Raw genomic sequence first — 24,752 nt, 5'->3', positions numbered from 1 at the left:
GAGCATTTTAATGATGTGACATTATTAGTTATTGTACAGCTCGTTAAGTCTTATAAGTCTAATGGCAGGCAGCCTGTGCAATGTTTCTTTAAAAGTGATTGTTTTTAATTACTTACCTCTGATTGGTGTCTTGTTATACTTAGTGCCAAGAACAACGACTCTGATGATGCTTGTATGAAACAGGCGGAAGCACTAAGTCTTGTTGTAAATAGTGTTTTAATAAACATCTATTTCGCTTGGAATTTGACGTGGTGCTGACTTTTTTATTTTTTACTTTGGACATATATATATATATATATATATATATATATATATATATATATATATATATATATATATATATATTTGAGACTCTTAAAGCTTAGTTGAATAATTGGATGCCAGAAAAAAAAACTGCATATCCATTGAAAAACCTGCAAATAAACCCAAAGCAATGCTTTTGCAGGACGTCGTGTTTGTCTGTATCACCATGTAGGGGCTGCACACTCCTTACTCCCTGCATTTCTGAACATACTACTTTCTAGATTGCACCATGGTCTAAGTGCAGGAAAACTTTCTTAACTACAATGTTTCATGATTCTGACAACTGTACCCCCCCCTACAGTATTTTGCATCCCCCTATCCCTGCAACTCTGTATACACCAATTCTAAGGGTAGAACCAGCAGGACTAATCATTGCAGTGGAGTTGTAAAACTTCTGGCCATGGGTTTACCAATATGCTATTTTTTTTTTTTATTACTGATGCCTAAAAGATTTTGCAAGTTGCTCTAAAGAGTCTTTTCTTTCCCTCACCTCAGGGCATGTCCATTGGCAGCTGATATACTGTATCTCAAAAGAATTTGCTTAATGCTCCAGCCTGCCTCCATGGAGGCCTAGAACAATGGGAAGTCATGCTAGCTCTGTAATACCTACTGAATAATGTGTTAGTATACGTCCAAGCTAAAGACACTGGCTGCTGAAAATGTAAAAGAAATACAGAATCTCTCAACTAAATCAGATTTTCTAGTCTGTATCTTTTAATGCTACCTCCACACAAGACTTACAAACCTGAGTAGTCATCCAGAAGCAGACGATGAAGCTCCTGAGAGAGAAGACAGATGCTTTATAAAATTGGTACCTAAGAAATGATCTCAGACTAATTTTCTTAAGAAGGGATGAGAGTGGGATAATGTTAGATCCCATTTAGGGGAACCATCACCCCTCACCCAAATGATGATTATTGAACAGGTGCATAGAGCCTTGCAGTCCCCACCGAGAGGTTCCCTTTGTACTCACCATACAGTCTTGAGCTCTTATTGATGACTGCCAAGGAGGGTAAAGAATTTATGTTAGAAGGCCAGACAGTGAAATTGTCGTAAGATTTCTCCAAGGATGCTTTGGAGCAGAGAATGCTGTTGTGAGGTTCTGTTTCTCTGCTGCAAAAACACCATCTCAACCTTTTTTAAGTATCCAGCTATGATAGCGATAAAGTGAAAGGGAGTCAACTTCTTCACATTAGGGAAGGAACATATATCCCATATAGACTTCTACAACCTGTCCTTACAGGCTGAGAAATCTACTACTGAAACCAGGCAGCAACAATCTAGTCCTGATGATATGGATTTGTTAGTCTACTGCACATAAAGAATTATCCAACTGGAGAAGTTTGCAGCTGTTCCCACAAAAGTGGGACCCTTGCTTATGAATCCTTGTAGCAAGAATTTCCTGCTAAAGAGATTAGTAGTTCAGATAAACTGCCAAGGAAGGAGGTATCCCAACAACTTTTCCGTATCCTTTTTAGCAACTGGATGGTCAGAAGAATGTCTTGAAAATAAAATCAGGCACAGAACTGGAAAATATGGAGAAATCCACACATAATAAGGTGACAAATACAGTGGACAAAATCAGCCAAAAATGTTTCCTAAGAAAGACTGTGACTAAAGGCACTAATAGACCAGGAAGTCAGGAGAAATCTAAGGATAAATCAGAAAAGATTTTAGCAGTGTAATGTCAGACGTTTTATTCCCAAGGTGATACCCGCTGGCACAACAGAATTTGCGCTTTGTTTCTTTATCAGGGTGTGTGAGTGTAGAGGGTGTCAGCCTGGTATGACAGTGTTAGCTATCAGGCCCCTTTAACCATTATAATTGTATTTCACACCATTCTCAGCATAGGTTAATGCAGGATATATGTGCATCATCATATAGTGGCCCTTCCTGCATCTGAAAATATATACGGGGTGCAGTAAAACCAGTATTAGTTAATTATTTCCTCATTGTACTTAACTAATATAATTCTTTTTTTTGCATGTGCATGTTAAGTGCATTGTCACTAATGCCAGGGATTTAATTCTAAGACAAAAACGAATGTTTCTCACCAGAGATTTGAACCCTTGAAGTATGATGTAATGCTGCTGCAGAAAAGAAAAAATAAGCAAAGACATTGGAGATGCCTAAACAGTGTTTGAGGGCCGATGATGGGAAGTCTCACTTCTACTTTGAAAAATGGAGGATGGTCATCATCTCTCTGTACTCATCTCTCATTAGGCCAATCATCAAAAATAATGCCCCGTTTGGCATGTACCTGACCAGACACCTACAACAGCTGGAGAAGCCATAAAAGTACCTCAAAAAAAGGATCCTAGGCCTTCAACACATGTCCTACATGGAGTGACTCAAAAAACTTCAGCTGTTCTCAGTCTCTTATCGTGTACTTAGAGGTGATCTCTGCTTGACTTACAAAGCCATGTCTGACCCAGCCCTACTTGAAATGCTACACCTAAAAAAATCCCAATCCCCCCGTGGCACATGCTCCAGAGATCACAACCTCATTACCACAATTAACAGAACATGCTGGAGGGACAGGTTCATCTTCCAAAGACTGCCCATACTCTGGAATAAAATTCCCATTCATGTCAAGCAGAGCACCTCACTGGCCCACTTCAAGAGAAATCTTGACTACTGGATGGGTAACAGAAAGTTCACTCCAGGGATCATTCCAGTTGCCCTATTGGATATGGGCACTGTGAACTAACATCGGGTGGCACGGTGCCTGGGCATTTTTTTTTGGGCTAGGCTTATAAAGGTTCCAGGGCCATTACCCTAGTACACACCTATGAACCTATGGACATTTTCAATAATGCAAATCTAAGTTGCAGTATGCAGGATTAAAATGGGGATTGGGATGGTAGGTGAGTACGGGTTTCACTTCATACACAGCAAAGTAATGAGGTGTCTTGATTAGTATGTGGGCTAAACTGTGGCTCATCAAGTTTCATAGCAGACTTCAAAACAGCTTTAAGGGAGTTCAAGTCCAGCAACCATCCAGTCTTTACTGGTGGAGAGTATAACATGGTGCTTACTTCCATGCTAGATACATCTGATCTCAAGGCCAAAAGGCATAATGCAGCAGAAAACCTGTTAAATGTAAAGTTCAAATCATTGACCCTAATAGATATTTGTAGACTCCTCTACTCCTCAGAACAAGGGTACACTTTTGCTATGCTAGCTAAAGGATCCAGCAATAGTACATTAGATTATGGTTTGACGGAGTCAACACCTTCAGCTGACTCTGAGCAGGCAAGGGCTGAACAATCTCTCTTGCCCACTATCAGATCACTCTGGGGTGCAGGTTGCAATGGTACTGGGAACAAGCCAGCTAGAGACTCAGATGGCACAATTACAACCAACATATAGGAAGTCAGGCTTTAGAGATAAAGTAAAAACTGTAACTGGGCTACTGTATATTGTAAAGGAGCAATACAATAACTGGATGTGAGATCTTTAGAAAAGGGACCGAGCAAGTTACACAGACGGAAATGCAATTTGTGGGACTAATACATGCAGAATAATGATTATCAGGAGGAAGAGTCACATTAAAGGAAGGTGGGAATGTAGTGAATTAAATTGTTAAAAAGAAATGTGTATGCTGCAGTGAAAATAAAGGAAATGTTATGATGTATTTTTTTCATTTCTTTTACTGAATATGTACCGATGTCACTTTTTAAAAATGTCAAGTTTAATAAAGATGTTAAAGAAATAAAACTGTAAGAATATAAAGGCATAAAATGAAAACTTTGTTTGGCCCCTGTTTGAAAAAGAATCCCTATATCTAATAACGACAGCTTTGCATGTATGGGTCTTGTCAGAAACCAGGGAAGCTACTTACCCTGTGCGTGAAAGGATCAAAGCTAAAACCAGGATTGGATGTATGAAAGATGGCAGCAATTTAGTAAATGCAGTTTTCAGCAGTTTTACATATCTCTCCCTTCCTCCAAGTGACTTAACCCTGCTCTTGCATCAGCATTACTTAGAATATTTATAGTTACCAAAATTTAAAAAAGACTGACTTGTTGGACCTATGAAAGAGCACTGAGCCAGAAGCAATTTACAAGACAGTTGACACTGTCCCTAGAAGCAAGACCCTCCAGTCCTGATGGCCTTAATGCAGGGATCTATAAACTACCAAAAGCAGCAGTTATTATTTTTATTTATTTTTATTTTACATTTGTTGACCAGGCTAATCCAACTGGATATATGTCCATTTTCAGTGGAGGCCCGGGGAGAAAAGCTCGAACAAACACAAAAAAAAAACACAGTATCAAGGAATCAAGTTAGCCTCAATAGTATTGGTATTATATAATCCAATAAATTACTCAGTCTCCAGCCCCATGTCCATGCATAAATCATGCATAGTGGTTTTGCCCAAGCCTAGAAAATACCTTAGTTTAATGGATCACTGCCTGCTAATCTCATTAATAAATTTAGAAGATAAACTATGTGCCAAAGTCCTTCTGAACAGTACTTATTAAGTTTTATCCTCCATTATCCTTACTTCACAGGAGCCGTTTATAAAGGGAAGGGTCAACATTGACCACATTCATTCTATATTGTTATACATAGAGGTTATAAAAAGGTACTCCCTGCCAGGGGTTGACATCTTGGGTGACTTCAAGAAAACCTTTGACTTTGTCATATAGGACAACTAGTGGGCCAACTTGGTGTCTTTCGTCTTTCTGGCCCACTTTCTTCAGGCAGTATACGCATTATATATTTCTCCATTTGTCTGGATGCTTACCGATTTGGTTATATCTTCTCCTTTGCTTCTATTTAGGGACAACAAGCAAGATTGACCATTTCTTAATCACAATATAGCCATTGCTGAGTGTTACAAGGTCTCATCATGGCCTAGAGGGATTGGGACTTATCAGCATGGAGACAGGGACCCTTCTCTTTACAGATGACTGCCTGGTGCTGGTGCCTATGGAGTGTCCATAAAAGGTATCTCAAAAGTTTTAAGCATTCTTCACGCATTTTTGATACAGCAACCTAAAGGTGAGGCTAGTTAAGACAGAAACCTCCAATTTAAAAATAGTGGATGGCCTTTCCCTCTTCCTTGGTGCCTATTGCCTCCTAGGTATCTAGGTCTCAAGCTTAGTAAGGACCCAGCAGCAACAGTAAGTTTAAATGTAAAGCCTCTATGGAATGAACTATATATGCAGGTCCATTCATGGAAGAGGCTAAACCTCTTATAGTGGAGAAGAATCTCAGCAGTTAGGATTCATTTTGCCATAGGCTGTAGTATGTTTTCCATCACATCGCTACACCTTCAAACCCTCCTGATACTCCAGGATGAAGAAGCATATAAATCAATTTATATAGAATGTTAAGAAGATTGTCATACCAGTTCCAATACTGTTCTGATCAAGGAGATTAATGGGGAGGATCAGGTGGCTCTTGGTAAAATGGCCGACGTTACAACCTTACTGCAATATTGTCCCTTGCCATATTTGGGTTAGCATAGATGCTAAAATGTTTGAGAGTACCTCTCAAAGAACCATCCATTGATACCACAGTTCCCTGCAGGTGTATCTACAAGAACAGTACACCCTAACAATGGCCTTGAAGGCATGCAGATGGCTGTATAACAGATTCCGAATTTTAAAGGCCTGGAGTAATGATGTGCTTGTCTGGAAGAACCCTGAGTTAAAAACTGAGGTTCTAAGCTATGCTTGGCAAAGTTGGATAGAGAGTGGTATTAAATGGGTAAACAATATCCTCCAAGATATTAATGGGTTTTGCCTTCTTTAACTATATACAACATACATTCAATATTCTACATATAGATCAGTGAAGATATTTGCAGCTGAGACATGCCTTCTATCACTACATCTGTACTTTTATATCTTAAAAATACACACTTGGAAGAAGCACTCATAGTGATCCTTGTGCACCAGGTCATTTCACACCTAATACAAGCATTTCACATATATCAGGTCTTTATAGACCAGTGCAAGGCAACAGACCTAAACCAAAAACTGCATGCCCTGGAAGCACTTCTATCACAAGAAGTTGGTGAGGGTAAGATGCTACTCAAGTAAGCACTCTATTTTCATTCTAAAGCCCTGAACTTGCTCGTATAAGTAATCTTATAAGTAAGCACTAATAAACTAAAGCACTACATCCACTTATACTCCCTTTAAGTACTTGGCTCCCTATTGGTCCTTTTTGATCAGTCAAAACATAGTTCCTTATACTATTCTGGCATGTCTAAAAGTCAGTTTCGGGTTTACTCTCCAGTCCAGCTGGTGAATCTGGGAATTTTGAGGCAATGCTACAACTGCCTTATGTACACAGACCACCCTCTCCTCCTCCCAACAAGCTCAAATATTTGTGAGAGATGCAACTATATAGCCAAACTGGAGGCTGAGCTCTCTCAACCCAGTACTGGCGCAGTCAGTCAGGAGGAGAAGGTAACCACACACACCAGAAATCCAGTCTCACGTAGACCTATCACAACAGCAAACCAAACACATAAACACACAAAAACATACTCAGAGGCTCTAAATAAAAATCTGCCCAAGCAGCAGAGACCTCCAAAGCAGACATCCAAGCAACCGCTACCCCACAACAATACCCACGTATCACATAGTTCACAAAGTCAGTGTGCAACACAGTCACAGCCCTTAAGGCTAAACAACACACCTAATACACTTGTAATAGGTGACTCTACTGTCAGACACACTGACGTCCCACTCACCAGGCTGAACAAGGGGTGTAAGCTGCCTGCCGGGTTCCAGGATCCGCCACATAACACAAGCTCTCAGGTCACTCCAAAGCAAGTACAAATATGACTCCATCACTGTCCATGCTGGTGTGAGTGACCTGAGACGTACCTCCCTGGACTACATGAAAAGAGACATAAAGGAGCTCTCTGATCATGTAGCCCAGGCCGGTATGACCCTGATCTTGAGTAGCATCTTACCCTCACCAAGAATGATGCCACAGTATAAAGACAAAATGATCAATTTTAACAATTGGCTAAAGTATTGGTGTCATTCAAAGGGGATCCAGTGTCTGTCAGCCTGGGATGACATGCTCGACAAGCCACGTTGCTTCGTTAGGGACAGCTTGCACCTGTCACCCCTGGGCTTTCGAATACTGGCTAAGGCTCTTGACACCCCCATAGTGCCTTTTTTAGACAAGGCTCAAAAGACAAACCCACCTCCATAGACAACACAAGGAAAAAGAAACTAAGGGTAATGCTGCTCAACGCCAGAAGTCTAAACCTCAAGATGCATGCACTCGAGGCTCTCCTCAGTATGGAGAATATCGATATCTGTGCAGTAACAGAAACCTGGTTCAAGGCTCCCGACAGCACTCCAGCACTACCAGGTTATACCTCATACCATGCTTTTCGGCCGCAAAACTCGGACCGAACCACAAAAGGAGGGGAAGTATCCATATTCATCAAAGATACCCACACCTCCAGGTTAGTGGCACTGCACGAAGCATCAGAGACCATCCATGTGCAACTAACAGTGGGCAAAACTGCCTTTCAGTTTGTAGCCTGCTACAGACCACCCTCCCAAACTCAGGAACCCCACTCAGCTTTCCTGAGAATACTAGAGAATATGAAGGTCGCTCCAAACACTATTATATTGGGTGACTTCAACTACCCAAACATAGACTGGGAGGACTACTCAAGCCCCAACACCCTCGCCCAATGGTTCCTAGAATTTATAAACTCAAATGCTATGGAACAACTGATCACCACTCCCACAAGAAGGGAAAACATATTGGACCTGATCATCACCAACATGGGGACTCTATGTTCCATACCAGAGGTATACCCCTCATTGGTAAGATCTGACCATAAATTAATCTCACTGGGCATCCATATCCCGTCCCCACCCCCAGCCAAGGAAACCACGGTGAAGAACTTCTCAAAAGTAAACTTCACACTTCTCAAAACCGAGGTGGAATCCTTCAAAGCCCCCAGGCCAGTGGAAAATATGGCCCAAACCGCAGAATCCTTTACAAACACATTCTATGGACACTTACAGGAATGCATGGATCATGCTATCCCAAATAAAACCAAGACTCACTCCTCCAAAGGCAGGAGACCTGTCTGGTGGACCCCAACCATAAATAAGCTATACAACAGAAGGAGGAAGCTACTACATGATAGAGCAAAATCCCAAAAAGGGAAGGCATCTCTGATCAGTACTAGCAAGAAACTACGATTCCTCATAAAATCATCTAAGGCCAGCTTCGAAAGAAAAATTGCACAAGACACTAAAAATAATCACAAGGCCTTCTTTAGTTATGTCAGGAACCTGGGTGGCAACTCCCAGATATGCTCTGAGTTAGTGCAAAATGACAAAAAATACACTCAACCCACAGACATTGCGACCATCCTGGCAGACAGGTTCAGTGCAAACTTCTTCCCCACTTCCCCCCCAAAAGAACAAATGTCTATCCCAATGGAGTGTAGCCTCCCTGACATCACAGATACACAGGTGAGAGCTGCCCTCTCCAAAGCAAAAAAACACAGCATCAATGAGACCGGACGGTGTCCCGGGCTGTGTCTTACACGAGCTCCAAGAAGAACTGAACCCTCACATAAAGTCACTGTTCAATCTCAGCCTTACTACAGGATATGTACCCAAGGAATGGTGTACAGCAACAGTGGTCCCACTCCACAAAGGTGGTGCCACAACGGACCCCGGAAACTATCGCCCTATAAGCCTGACTAGCCTGGTCTGCAATGCTATGGAGCGTATCATCATGGAACTCATAAACAAAGACATTGGGAACCTCCAAACACTGGATCCTACCCAATTCAGCTTTGTTAAGGGCAGATCTTGCCTCTTGAACCTGGTCGACTTTTTTGAAACAGTCACCAAGGCCATAGATGAAGGGAAGGTAGTCCACACAGCCTGCCTGGACCTCGCAAAAGCCTTCGACACAATACCCCACTCGGGCATCATAAATAAGCTCACCAGCTTAAATATCAACCCCTATGTCACAAGATGGGTTGCAAACTGGCTCAGGGATAGAACCCACATAGTCAGAATTGCAGGTGCCATGTCAGACTCTAAACCAGTTACAAGTGGTGTCCCACAAGGCTCAGTCCTGAGACCTCTCTTGTTCAGTATATATTTATCTGAGGTACAGGCTAACACGGGAGGACTATGGCTGACCAAGTTCGTAGATGACTGCAAACTGGGTGCCATAATCGACTCGCCGACTGACACAAGCATCCTCCAAAAGGGTCTCACAGAGATGGATAACTGGTGCCATAGCCATGGCCTAAAGCTAAATGCCAAAATGTGCATAGTCATCCCCTTTGGGAAAAACAAAGTGCCCACAAATTACCACATAGGTGATAATACATTAAGTACAGAAGAAGTAATTAGGGATTTGGGGACCCAAATAGATAGCAATCTCTCTTTTGACAATCACATTGCCAAAGTGGTTAGAAAGACCTTCTATATAGCCCACCTTATCATGAAAGGGTTCACATCTAGATCAAGAGAGGTCATTGTGCCCCTCTACACATCACTCATCAGGCCCATAATTGAATACAATGCCCCATTTGGGATGTACCTTACCCGACACCTGCAGCAACTGGAAAGACCCCACAGTACTTCACCAAGAGGATCAAGGGACTCAAACAGATGCCCTACGCAGTTAGGCTAAAGAAACTCCAGCTCTACTCAGTTGCTTACCGCCTACTCAGAGGCGATCTGTGCTTGACGTATAAAGCCATGTCCAACCCAGAATGAATGGACATGCTCCACCTCAGGAAATCCAAATCCCTTAGAGCTACATGCTCCAAGGACTTAAACTTCAGCACAGAAATAAATAGGACATGCTGGAGGGACAGATTCATATCCAAGAGGCTCCCCTCACTCTGGAACAAAATCCCAATCCATGTTAGGCAGAGCCCCTCAATGACCCTCTTCAAGAGAAATCTTGACGAGTTGATGGGAGATCGTAGGTTTACACCTGGGATCTCTTCTGTGTCCCTACTAGACAGAGGCACAGTAAACTAATCTTAAAAGGGCTATCTTCTGTGACCTACTATACAGAGGCACAGTCAACTAATCAAAAAGGGTGGCGAAAGCCAAACACACTCTGGCTAGGCTTATAAATGCCCTAGGGCAGATAGCCTAGTATCAACCTATGAACCTATGAACCTATGAAGAAGATGTAGATGTCTGTGCAGTCAAAGAAACCTGGTTCAAGGCCTCAGAGAGTACCCTGGCCTTGCAAGGCTACAATGCCTTCCACACCTTTAAACTGCAAAATGAACATGTGAAAACAAAAGGAGATGGTGTTTCAATCTATATTAGAGATAAATTCACCTCCCATCTATTTAGACTAGGCAACGTTCTAAAAGACCCCCATTCAAGTCACAGCCAGTTTGCCTGCATGGGTTACAATGTCCACAAAGCCTACGTGACCAAACTGGAGGCAATCCAAATTTTACCAAACACACTGGTTATGGGGGATTTCAATTATCTCATCATCAACTGGGAAACCTACACTAGCCCTAACTGACTAGCACAAAAGTTCCTTAACTTTGTTAATTCAAATGTCCTGGAACAAATTATCCATACCCCAACAAGGGGAACAAACATTCTGGATCTGGTCTGAAACAACATGTCAAACAGATGAACTGCCACAACTGTCGGACTCATTACTTATAACTGACCACAAATCAGTCACATTCAAGTTGGTACTAACAGCAGAACTCACAAAGGGTGAAATCAGACCTAAAAACTTCACCAAGGCAAACTATACCCCCCTAGGTGAATGTATAAATGCATTGCAAGCCCCACCCCAAGCTGGAAGTGGTAACTTCACCAAAGCTTACACTAAAGTCCTGTACAATCACTTGCATAAATGTATAAACTCATCTGTACCAGAAAGAATTAAAGTCAGAGTGCCAATAAAAACAAACTGCCATGGTGGACATCCAGCATCAACAAATTACAATAAATGCAAAACGTTGCTGTCCAAGAAAACAAAGGCAAGCCTCAACAATGGTAAAGCACCCTCCTCAGCTTCAACAGGCAAATAAGACAACTTGTCAAATCTTCCAAGGGCTCCTTTGAGAGAAACTTAGTAAGTACAGCCAAGGATAACCATAAGGCCTTTTACAGCTACATACGTAACCTAAAGGGTAGGACCCAAGCATGTGCAGAACTAGTGGCCAGTAGTATCACACACACTGACCTAACAGATATAGCAAAGCTGCTCTTGGATAGGTCTAGGGAAAATTTCACTACCTTATCCTCACCTATCTTACAACAAACCTTCCCTAAATCTTCCCCCCACCCTACATACTCAAAGCCTTGTCCAAAGCAAAAAACACAGCCTCTGTGGGACCAGACAACATCCCAGGCTGTCTTTTAAACAGGCTAAAACATGATTTAGCATCACCATTAATTACCCTTTTCAATCATAACCTAATCACAGGGTTTGATTCTGCGGAATGGAGGACAGCAGCAGTCATTCCCCCTCCACAATGGTGGCCTAGCAAAAGACCCAGAGAATTACACACTTATAACCCTGACTAGCCTCATCTGTAAGGCCATGGAACATATCATTGTGGACCAAATAAATAAAGACATGGGTGACCTCCAAATCCTGGATGCTTCCCAATTTGCTTCATGAAGTGCAGATCCTGTTAAATCTGGTGCATTTTCTTTGAAAATGTGACTAAGGCCATTGTCGAGGATAAATCTGTGCAGACAATATACCTTGACCTGTCAAAGGCTTTCAACATAATCCCACATTCAGGTATTACCAATAAACTTAGCAAACTGAATGTAAACCCCTTTGTTGTAAAATGGGTTGCCAACTGGCTCACAAAAAAGACACACACTATCAAAGTGGGCGACTCCACATCAACCAGCAGACCTATTACCAGTGGGGTGCCACAGGGGTAAGTGCTGGGCCCCCTACTGTTTGGTATATACTTCTCAGAAGTTCAGGTCAAAACTAAGGGTTTGTGGTTGACCAGGTTTGCAGACAATTGCAAACTACGTGCAATTGTTGAATCCTCAAATGATGTCAATATACTCCAGGAGGGTCTCACGCAGACCAATGACTGGTGTATTAGTCATGGTCTCAAACTGATTGCAAAGAAATGCATCCTCATTCCCTTCAGCAAAAACAATGCCCCCTCACACTATCAAATCAACAACAATACCCTAAGTACCCATGAAGTGGAAAGAGATCTGGGATCACAAGTTGACTGTGACCTTAAGTTTGATTACCATGTGTCTACTGTAGTAAGGAAAGCTTTCAACGTAGCACACTTAATTAGTAAAGGCATCACTTTGAGAACAAAAGCAGTTATATCTCCTCCCTGTACTCGGAACTTATGTGGCCCATAATTGAGTATAACACCCCATTTGGAATATACCATACTAAGCACCTGCAGCAACTGTAGAGACCTCAGAGGTTTCTAACAAGAAAGATCAAGGGGCTCCAGCATGTGCCTTACACAGACCAACTAAAGTCCATGTCACTATACTCCATATCATATAGACTTCTTAGGGGAGACTTATGCCTGGCCTACAGAGCAATCCAAGACCCAAACTTAATGAACTTGCGGCATATTTGTAAATCAAAGGGACTAGGGCTACCCATTCCAGGGACCTAAATATGGCCTGCAACATAAATAGGACGTGCTGGAGAGACAGATTTATCTTCCAGTGACTGCTGCATCTTTGGAACAGGCTACCAATTCATGTGAAACAGAGCACATCTATGACATTGCTCAAGAAGAACCTGGACGAGTGGATGGGCACCATAGATTCTTACCAGAGATTGAGCCCACAACCGTCCTGGACATGGGCAGCCATCAGGTATTGACTACCATTTCTATGGTATTACATTGGGATGAAATGGCAAGGCTTAAAATGACCTCCGGGTCAATAGCCAAGTAATCTCCTATAATCCTATGACTGAAGGTCTAATAAGTTTTCTTCAGTACAGAGAAAGTCCTCATTGTCTTACTCTATCTTCTTCAGAAGCTATCTGCCTTCCTACAGTTACTCACCCACCAACTGAGGCTAATTTACAAGGGTTACTGAAGTCCACTGACAAGGATGGAGAAGGGGAACTCCAGTGAAGGTGCCTGCAAAGCCTGTGTTGAGCTCATAGCAGATGAGTACCGTGTTTTTGAGCATGTAGTGAGATTCTACTCCTCTGGCTAACTACCAGAAGGCTGGTTCAATAGTTGGTGAAGATGCACCACCTCCTGGAAGCCAGGTTTTGGATTTTATGGAACTTCAGCTGCTGGCCCCAGCTGGTCCTGGTGCATAGACTGTGTATTTCTCAACTATTAGTTAGAACTAGGTTTCACATCGCTTCAGATTGGTGTGATCCCTCTGCAAAACCCTATAGCAAACTAACCTTAAAAAGAAATGTGTGCCTCCTAAGTGCTGAACTAGATAAAGGGCCATTTGGAAACTGTAGTGATGTATGTCCTAATATTATAAGTAAACTTGCTCTTGTCTGAAAACTCAGCACTACAAATACTGCATGACTCCTAAATAATCAAGTATCATCTACATATCATCACTCCTGTACTCATTATAACTCTTGCAATATTTAGTGATTGCTTCAGGTTATATGGATTAGCAATATGCTATGTACCTAACTTTACCATGCTTGCTGGTTGTAAGTTTTCGGGTTATTATTATATACATTGTCTTTTTCCAAGTTTACAATTAAAAAAAACTTCTACATCTCCCATTTCTGATATTGCACAATAGTATAAGTAAGTAAAAACTCCCTCATCCTCACTGTCATATGATCGTGATCTGATGTACACACCAGATTGATACAGTGACACTTCAATGAAATTAATCCGATTGCTTTGGATTTGATTAAATGCCATTCAAATGACTGGGCTAAATCCATGTATATACATATATGTATCTGTTCATATTTCTACACACACACACACACACAAGCACACACATACACATATTTTATAGTTTCTAAAGTTGCTAGTTTCTGATATATTTTTATGGTGACTGGCTTGGTTCAGTTAGTTGTAACAGTGAGGTCTTCGTGTAAGACTCTTCATGTTTACATATGAACCTTATTATAAACAATGTCATTTTTCTCTTGATTTTGTAGCATAAGTTGAGAGCTCTTTATATTACACAGTATCTAATCTCAATACTGGCACATTTGTAGCTTTTCTAAATATAAGAATTGTAACTTGTAAAAGTACAAGGTATAGGCAAGGGTGTTCACCAGATCTATACTTCCACAATAATTTAATTTCACAAATCATCACATGCCAAAACTGCAGCAAACTTACAAAAAAAAAACAAAAATATCAAGAGTAATACTGAGAGAAACAAGACCACTGTCAACAAAACGCAATCAATACTTTTTTTTTGGGGGGGGGGGTCCATATCCTATATGTAGATGACTGTGCCCTTCGTTTTCTGTTTTTTATTTTAGACGGACAGTGTGGGAAGGGAAATACTTGTACTGCAGCCAGCTCACAATATGGAGATAGTCATGGAAATACACAAACATACACACAACCAAGATTCTGTTCAGTAATGCATCCAGAGTGGTGCCATATGAACAAAGAATTATTGTAAGTATAATAACTGTCTGTGAAATTTTGTGAAAGAAGATATTTTTTTGAGAATGACAGGGATAGACTTCCATACTTTAGGGTCTAATAAGGAAAAGCAATTATCTGTGTATGTATTGTAGTTAAATTTTAGGAGCCTGTAAGGTAGCACTTATATATACCAGCTATAAGGTCACCCAAGAGCTGAAAAAGAGGCAAATATTATTGTTGATTAAAGTCATATTAGCTAATATAGTCTGATTCTTTTACACTCACCGAAACTATCTTAGGTGAACTGACGGGAACCAAAGATTAGGAATCTTTGGGGGGGGGGGGGGTATTTGTTTCCAATGGTGCTGTTTTTGTTTTGGAAGAATTGAGAAAAAGTTTATTGTTACTGATTCAAGTGTTAAGAGCAAGAACGAGAGCCTGTAGTTCTTTCTAAAGGATTTTTAAGAGATCAAACTTGAGCCATGTCATTAGTATAATGAAGTAGGGGAAGGCAGCCTAATTCCAGGGGTAGTATGTTTATAGATTCACAGGCAATAACAGGCTAACGACATCAGGGGTCTTTTTAAGTCTAGTCATGCTTCGCAAGAGAATCAGACCCTGTACCTTGTGTCTGCAAGGTAAATACTTTAACTACTGTATCAATTTTATGTAGATGGAGTAGAGGAGGCAAGCAAGGACTGAGCCTTGTGATATTCTTTGTCAGATTTTTGACTAGAGGTAAGAAGGATTAGTTCTACCTTTAGGAATGTGGGGGCTTCCCCCTGCAAACATATATTTTGTTGCAACTGATAGTGTGTACTGCAGACTGTTCTTTTCTGTTGCTACTAGTTCCAATGAAAATGTATTCAGTGTTTGGCTGCAGATCTACACAAACACCTACATTCAACAGCTCCATCACACTGTTCACACAATTACATCATTATTTACCAACACAAAAGTAAACCAATACCATTCTCACAAAAACTAGTAACTTTTGTTAAAACAATTGGTTGCTTTAATTCCCATTCAGCGTGACATTCAATGCTGAGCTGTCAGAATAATCCACTTTGCAGCTTCACTTCTTGAACCACAAAATACCTCCTTTTGACCTACTGCATTAGTCTCAGTACTGCATTATCACACACAACTCTGGAATGCTTCATTATTATTACAGTTCTTCTATACTAATACATTTGTTTCTTTCTGTATATTTTCAAGATACAATGATACTATGTCATCATATTATCACTGTCCTGTGTCTCAGTAATGAATACATCTGCTGGAATTTGCTTAAGTAATTAATAAAAGAATCTGAGCTAGCACATTGTATGGATATACCTAAGTAGCTTACATCTGCAGGCAATGGTCATGTAGTGCCCACCTATACATAGTTATTCCATATGCAAGGCTATCCACATAGGTATGTACAGGCATCGTGACTGCAGATTGAAGGATGTAGACCACTGACACGGTACTCTGGTCCTCACACAGTGGTAACTTAAATGAGGGAATATTTTTTGGATCCCACTCTACCCCAGACTAATCTTCTGGACACCATATGCCTCATTCATTCCCTTCCAGTCAGGAGCCCTTTGGCCCATGTGATCTCTTCTAGTCAAGAGTCAGGTGCTGGCAGTAAACTAGATCAAGACTTAATCACTGACTCCCTGGGCATGCTCAAAAGGTGGTCCACTTGAGGGTATGCAATGGACATAGCACTAGACTGCTGCACACTTCCACAAGCTGCATTAGCCTACAGACGACCCTTCCTCCACAAAACCTGTATGTTACTCTGGGCTTCAGCAGGGATGCAAGTATATGTATGTGCCCCCAGACGTGACCCATCAAAAGAAGTAAACAGGTTCAGTTCCTTCATTCCTCTTCACCCTACTCACACGAGCTACATCAGGTGCCAGAAACAGTAAATAAAGTTGAGTTACCTGGGTTATAGACAGGGTTTTCTCCTTCTGCACAAACAGAGATGGATAAGGGAACATTAATACTACAACAATAAGTCCAGTACCTTATTATAGTCCAGGCAACGCTTGCTGCAATCCTTGTTTTCTGTGTACCCTAGCACAGCACAGCCCAGCAGTTAGGTGACCCTAAACATATTGTAATATCCTGCCTATATGGACCATCTCAGGACACCTCCCACTAGGTAGGCCCCACATGTACCCATACAGCAGCAGGCTTTGTTGACACAAGTGATGATGGGATGTACTATATTCTAGTGCACATAGGAACATAACCATCAGTCAGATACAAGCACCCATCAGAGCATTACAAATGGTCTATGTACATTGTTAATGTCACATTGATTATGTATGTATGTAGAGCCCAGTCAATAGATATACTGCTTCTCGCAGACCTCATTAAGCATTCATGTATATGACAGGCCCATGTATTATACATAGGTTACGTCATAATTATGCTGCTTCGTACTGCAAGGATCAGGCCACTGGACTTAATGACGGTGTTTCTTCTCTTGTGTGGCAGGTGGGTGTTGCTATTTGCCTTATTTAGGACCTTTGCTTAATGTCTGCAGCTGTTTTCACCAGAAGTGAATGGCACTGCATCGACATGCACCTGCATCCTCAAAAATCTTTCTATGTTGTGCTGAACCTTTATAGTAGCCAATAAGTACAGGCCTGTCTCTCTGCTCCAGTATCAGTCAGGGTGCAAGATTTGGTTTTCTGTCCATGATTTTATGACTGACAGGATGGCAGTTATTCATAACATTTATCACATTTGTATTTGTGTGGCATGGGAGCAGTCCACTCTGCTATGTTGGAACCTATCTGCATTTCACAAGAACCTCTGTTTCATTAATCTGTTTGCTAATCTGAAACTATAACTTGTGTAGTCATTTCATACCTCTCAACTGTACAGATTTTCGCAATGGCTATATTTTTGCCTCATATTTTTGGTGTGTTCCTCCTAAAATCTGTACCTTTCTGCCAAATAGTTGAGGATTTAAGTCATTAAATAATGACAAACATTTGATTTTAAAACTCCACAACCTTCAGAAAATTCATACTAATGCAAAACCTATTATTATATCAACTTTTGAAGTTTGGAAGAGCCATACTTAAAATCTGTTCCTATTTGTCCCCCCATCATTTTAGGCTTTGTCCAGATTTTTTGCTCTAAGAGGTTGAGAGGTATGTGGTAACCAGTATTTTACAAAACAAGCACACAGGCGTACATATTATGTGTTACATGGCATTTTGGTTTTTTTGGTTACTGTTGTAATAGTCAACTGAATCTTGATCAAGGGAGGCTTTTTCTCAGACTTGTATGGACCCACATGCAGATCACCATAGACAAAATCCCATACCATCATTTAGCCAGCTAAAGGTCACCATCCATCCCCCAAGAAGCTCACAATGCATACTTGGACCTACTGGTGACACTTAGCATCCAACCTAACAGCCTATTCATAGGAGACTTTAATTCTGTATAGACTTGCAATCCTACATGGCCTCAAATCCACAGACACAGAAATTTCTAGACTTCATAAATACAAATACCCTTGATCAACTAGTGAATATGCCCAATAGAGGCTCCAACATACTGGACCTTGTACTCACAAATAAGTCAAAGTAACTTTATTGTCATTCAAATCTACACCACAGTGTAGCTGAAAGAAATTGCGTTGTTTCATTCCTAGTGCAAGGACATACATACAGAAAATATTTTAGTAAAAAAAGAAATTTGGCAACACAAAAACATAACATACAAATAGAAATAGATAGAACAACATATAGATATTGCACAGTGTATATTACACTCTCTTGAATTTCTCAAATGAGTACAGGTGAAGAAGAGACAGTTAGAATTGTACATTCAAATATGGACACTATCTATACTGCACTTGTATGAACTGTGTAAAATTAGTAAAATTAGTAGAATATGATGAGCCTGTAATGTGTACTATTCCTGATCAGACAACTATTCACACGCCTAAGTGATTGGGGAGGGGGTGAAGGAGCCAACTTTCTTCTGGTTCTCCTGTCGACAGAGTTCAACAGTCTAATGCATAAGGGAAAAAAAAAACTCTTGTTCAGCCTGGAAGTCTTGCAGTGCATGCTTCTGTATCTTCTACCTGAGGAGATGCGGGAGAACGTGCCATTTGCAGGATGAGTAGGGTCATTGCTTATCTTTCTGACTCTTCCTATGCAGGAAGTCTCATGCAAGTCTTCCAAGGATGTAAGTGAAGAACCAATGATTTTTCTCCAATGCCTTATGCTGCAGCCTCTCCCCCATGTCTCATCCTACTTGGTAAGGCCTGACCATAAAGCCATCTCCTTCAAAATCAAAATCAGCTCTGTAACCTAGTAAAACCAGTAACCGTTAGGAACTATTCCAAGCCAAACTATCTTTCATTAAGTGATGGTTTGTCAAAATTTAATGCCCCTCCAAACCCCAAGAACACAGCAGCATATGCTGAATTGCTCTGAGAAATTCTGTACAGCCATGTCAATGGCTTCATAGATGCTGCTGTACCTACCAGAAGTAAGCCTAGAACCAATCCCAAAAACTTTAATTTGGGATGCCCTGGTGGCATCCCAAATTAAACAGGCTATACAACAAGGGGAAAAAGTATGGCAAAACTTTGGAAGAGAAATTCCCATAAAGATAAAAACTGTCTACCCAAACTACACAGACAAGTAAGAGGGCTAATTAGGTTGAACAAAGCAAACTTTAAGGTTAAGTTAGCCTCCCAGGTGAAGGATAACAATAAGGGCTTCTTAAACAATGTCAGAAAATTCAAGGGCATCACACAGCAATTTGCTAAACAGGTGGTTAATGGTGCCACATTCATCAAGCCTGGTGATATAATGAACGCGTTAGCAGACAAATTCAGTTCCAACTTTACCCCCCTAACTCCAAACATCCCCCAAGAAATACCCTCAACAATAACCCTTCCAACTATAACTAGGGAGCATGCACTGGCTGCACTCATTAAAGCCCTCAAACATCCCAGGATGCCACCTAAACAGTCTAAAATACAACCTATCAGGACCCTTGGACTCACTATTTAACTACAGTCTTAAAACAGGCTTTGTGCTATGAGAATGGTGGACTGGGAGGGTCATTCTCCTTCATAAGGGAGGACCCTCAACAGATTCTGGAAACTACAGACCTATTAGTCCAACTTGTCTTATTTGGAAAGCCATGGAAAAATTTGTCATGTAAATCATCAACAAGGACATAGGAAACCTCCATACACTGGTTCCATTCCAGTTTGGCTTTGTCAAAGGAAGTTTATGCTTACTGAACATGCAGGACTACTATGAAGAAATCACTAAGGCGTTGGATGGGGGAAAAGCAGTGCATACTGCCTACCTAGAGCTGGCTGAAGGATTTATTACAATAACCCACTCAGACACAGTCAACCAACTTACAGAACTAGGTATAAACACTTTTCTAAAGCACTAGACAGTTAGCTGACTCATGAATAGAACCCAAGAGGGTTTGATTAGTGAGGCCACCTCCACAAAGGGACCAGTCACCAGTGGAGTCCCTCAGGGCTCTGTACTGGACCTGCTTCTCTTTGGCATCTACTTCTCAGAGTCAAAGCCAGTGTCAAAGGCCTCTACCTGACCAAGTTCAGAGATAATTGCAAATTGGGAATAGTCACTGAATTCCCCCAAGTTGGGAACACACTTCAGGAAGGTCTAACACACATGCTTATTGCCAAAGCCATGGCTTAAAATTCAATGCCAAGAAATGCATTATAGCAAAACACACAAACTTTGAAGAAAGGGCTTTCCCAATATACTGAATATTAAACTACTAGAAGAGCCACTATGTTTCTCTTGGAAATGTTTAGCAACAGGACTAACCAAATTTTTATTTCTAATGTCTTTTAAATGCTCTACAATCCGTACCCTTACCATTCTTTTTGTTTGCCCTATATACCACATGTTTTTACATGAACAGCCCAATATATAGACCACCTCTGTGGATTTACAACTAAAGTAATGTTTAGAAATAAAATTTATATCATTAATAACACTCAGGTTCCTGACCTTATCACAAATATTACAAGAACCGCAGGGATAGGTGCCTAATTTTGAAACTATAATATTGTCTTTCCTTTCTATTAAATTATTATTTAACAATTCCTTGAGATTTTTTTCCTCTTTTATATGAAAATGTAATATGTTTGGGGTGTAAATGACCAATAGACTCATCATCACTGACAAGATACCAGTATTTTCTAACCAATGACACCAGTTTTTCAGAAAAAGCAGTGAACTTGGTTACATAAAAAAGTTTTTCACCATCTTTATTATGTTCCATAGTGAAATCTTCATGTCTTGATTCAAAATTTACGACGTCTGCTTTTTTACCAAGTAATTTATCCCTGCATATAAATAACTGTGTTTTGTTATAACCTCTTTCACTTAACCTCAACACAACTTTGTTCAATTCATTAGCTTTTTCATTTACATTACTGGTATGGTCAATAATTCTCTTAAATTCACCATAAGGTAATGCCTTTAATAGATGATCAGGATGCATGCTGGTCGCATGCAAAAACATATTAACTGAAGTAGATTTCCTAAAAGGCCTAAATCCTATATTTTCCCCATTTTCAAATAGTGACAGATCTAAAAAATTAATCTGTGTTCTGTTTAACTCATAAGAAAAGGAAAGATTGTGTCCATTATTGTTTAAGACCTCAACAAATTCAAAAAATTCAATTATATCTCCCTTACAGATAAAAATAAGATCATCTATAAAGCGCTTGTACATTATTACATTATTCCTAAAAAAATCAGTGGGATAAATGAATGTTTTTTCAAAAAAACCCATATATATAACAGCATATGAGGGCGCAAAAGCTGCCCCCATTGCTGTACCTTTCACCTGCAAAAAATAGTTGTTATTAAAGAAAAAATAATTATGAGTCAAACAAAACTCTAATAAGCCCACCAAAAAGGTGGTTCTTGGCCCTTCACCCAACATATCAAAAATAGAATCCAGCCCCCATCTGATGTTTATATTAGTATATAGTGATTTAACATCTATGGTTACCCAATAATAATCATGATGCCATTTCATTTGAGATATGCTATTGATGAGATCCTGAGTATTGGAAATATGATCTACTACCTTATGTAAATGAGCTTTCAGATGAAAATCTAAAAAAATATTAACATTATCCAAAAAGGAACCTATCCCCGAAACTATAGGCCTGCCCGGTGGTTTTTGTAAATTTTTGTGTACTTTAGGCAGAGCGTATAGAATGGGTATGGTAGGTTTTTTGATATACATTCTACAGACATCTTTATGTTCAAAAAAACCCAAACGTTCTCCTTTTTCTAATAAAAATAATAGCTCATTATTAAACATCTTGGTAGGCTCATGATCCAATTTCTTATATTCCTCACCATTTAAAAGTAAGATATCAACCATCTCGCAATAATCAAGTTTGTTCATAACAACCCAATTTCCACCTTTATCAGCACATTTGAATATAAAGTTAGACTTAAACTTTTTTAATTCCTTCAAAGCTTGCCATTCATTTTTGTTTAAATTATGACATTTTTTTCTTTACAAAATATTTTATATGCTGTTTCAATTTCTTTGAAAAGAACTTTAAAAAAATTTGAGATGGCAGGCACATTAATATTAGGTGTGAACTTATTCATATTTCTTAGATGTGGCACAATCAATTTACCATAACCAGTGTTATAATTACTGTCATGGTTCACTTGTTCATCATTTTCATACAACTCATAGAGGTCTGACCCATCATAGTCATATAAAGACAAATTCAGTTGGCTATCATCCAAATCAATGGTAGTGCAACAGACATTAGAATCAACATTTCCAGAAACTAACTCATCTTCTCCTTTAAAATAAACCTTTAACAATAGCTTTCTAATGAAAGCTTTAATTTCAAAATATATGTCAGCAAGAGAAGGAAAAAAAGTAGGTATAAATTTACTACCTTTAAACAAAACATTTTTCATGTCATGAGTCAATTCTAAGTTAGATAAATTTATACACATTAAAGTCTCTATATCAGAGTTTTCTGGGCTAAAACCCGCTTCACATACCAATATATTATTTGAAGCGGTTTCTTCCCTTCCTTCCATTTCTTCCCTTATTCGATCTACTCGTCTGAAAGGAATCTCCTGTGTTCGATGAAGCTAAGGCACCATCAAGAACCTCAGCTGTGCTAACAGTCGCTGAAGTATTGGCGAAAGTCAAATTTTTTGAAGTATTCCTGTCCGTTGAAGACGCAGAAGGCACTGAAATACTTCGTTGTCTCTGACTTCCATTCCTGACCTTTGACCTGCTACGTACAGGTTCTCGTTGCCATGAGAACAATATGCCAGTCTCGTAATCTTTTAAATCACGCACTAACTTGTTACGCTTCCTCTGGATGATTTCTCCTTCCAATTTACAAATTTTTTCATTCACTTTCAAAATTTGCATCCTGTAACAGGACTCCCCCACCATCTCATCCTGCAGATGCAAAATATCCATTTTTAACTTTTCATGAGCTCTCATATTGTGTTTAATTAAAATACGAAGCCAGCTAATAGTACATGAAAGAGAAGCCTGTTTCCACTCATCAAAGAGGTCAGACTCCTCTTCAGAAAACTGTGTAGCAGGAAGTTTATCAATATGCAACCCCCTTGGAGTAATGTTTAGACTTACATATTTCTCCAATAGGCACGTATCCAAATACAATGCTATTTCCTTGGTCATGAGTCTCTCCAGCTGTACAAACCGCCCATCTACATCTCGATCAGTGCCCACGTTCCAGGGATCCATAGTAGTGTACTTTCTTTTGCGTTCATTCATTATATCAGAAAAAAGCATAGTTCCTGACAAAAGGCTCTGTTCAGAGCCTCCATTAGTTTGCGACATGATAATGTGAAGATATAAATAAGCTGGTGAAGAAACTGGCTAAATAATCCAATTCAAAACACCTCACAGAGTAAAATTAGAAAAACACACAAACAGCCAGGACTTCACCAGTATCTTGCTTTCTTTAATCCAGCGATCTGGTACCTCTGCAATTCGCCTTCAAGGATCACAATTAATTGAATACAAACATCATATTTATATACATACTCAGTGAGACAATTAGTCTCCTAATTAATTAATTAAACAATGAAAAAGTTTTAAAGTGACCATGAACTTATTATGAGTATAAAATAAATAAATATATGTGAGCATATGCAAAATATAAATAATTCATTAACTACCTAAATGTTTAATTAATTAATTAGGAGACTAATTGTCTCACTGAGTATGTATATAAATATGATGTTTGTATTCAATTAATTGTGATCCTTGAAGGCGAATTGCCGAGGTACCAGATCGCTGGATTAAAGAAAGCAAGATAATGGTGAAGTGCTGGCTGTTTGTGTGTTTTTCTAATTTTACTCTGACTGTGAGGTGTTTTGAAATGCATTATAGCACCCTTTGGGAGATGGCCACACTGGGTAACTACATCATGAATAACACAGCCCTAAAAGTTGATTCACTGGTCAGGGATCTGGGAACTCATGTAGATAGTAACCTAGCCTTCAACAAACACATGTTCAAAGTAGTAAGAAAAGCCTTCTGTTTTGCTCAACTTAAAAGTAAGGGCATAGCATCTAGACCCGGAGAGGTCATCATACTACTGTACTCGGCCCTCATCAGGCTCATTCTAGAGTATAATGCCCTCTCCAGTATGTACCTGACTAGACACGTGCAGCAACTGGAACACCCACAAATGTCCCTTACAAAAAGAATACAGGAAGTAAACACAATATGGGTTGCACGGCTAGGCTTACAAGGGCCCTGGTGGTCATTAGCCTATTACAGTATATACCTATGAACCTATACCAATGCTGCCAGT

General features: G+C 40.0%; 1 protein-coding gene across 1 annotated transcript in view; it reads right to left on the bottom strand.

Moving 5' to 3' along the window:
• Nucleotides 1-22,863, bottom strand: part of LOC122800655 (PC3-like endoprotease variant B) — a 3,659,607-nt gene extending 3,636,744 nt beyond the window's left edge. Inside the window, exons 1-3 of the mRNA XM_044069972.1 lie at nucleotides 22,569-22,863; nucleotides 21,748-21,754; nucleotides 21,093-21,653 (exon numbers count right to left, since the gene is read on the bottom strand). Coding sequence (XP_043925907.1) covers nucleotides 21,093-21,653; nucleotides 21,748-21,754; nucleotides 22,569-22,863 — 863 coding nt within the window. The remainder of the gene's footprint in view (nucleotides 1-21,092; nucleotides 21,654-21,747; nucleotides 21,755-22,568) is intronic.
• Nucleotides 22,864-24,752: the final 1,889 nt, after the last annotated feature.

Source organism: Protopterus annectens, chromosome 1.part0 (assembly GCF_019279795.1).
Source record: "Protopterus annectens isolate FY-2018-M chromosome 1.part0, PAN1.0, whole genome shotgun sequence".
Lineage (NCBI taxonomy): Eukaryota > Metazoa > Chordata > Ceratodontiformes > Protopteridae > Protopterus > Protopterus annectens.
The sequence above is the reverse complement of the archived record's forward strand: the minus strand, read 5'-3'. Positions and strand labels throughout refer to the sequence as shown.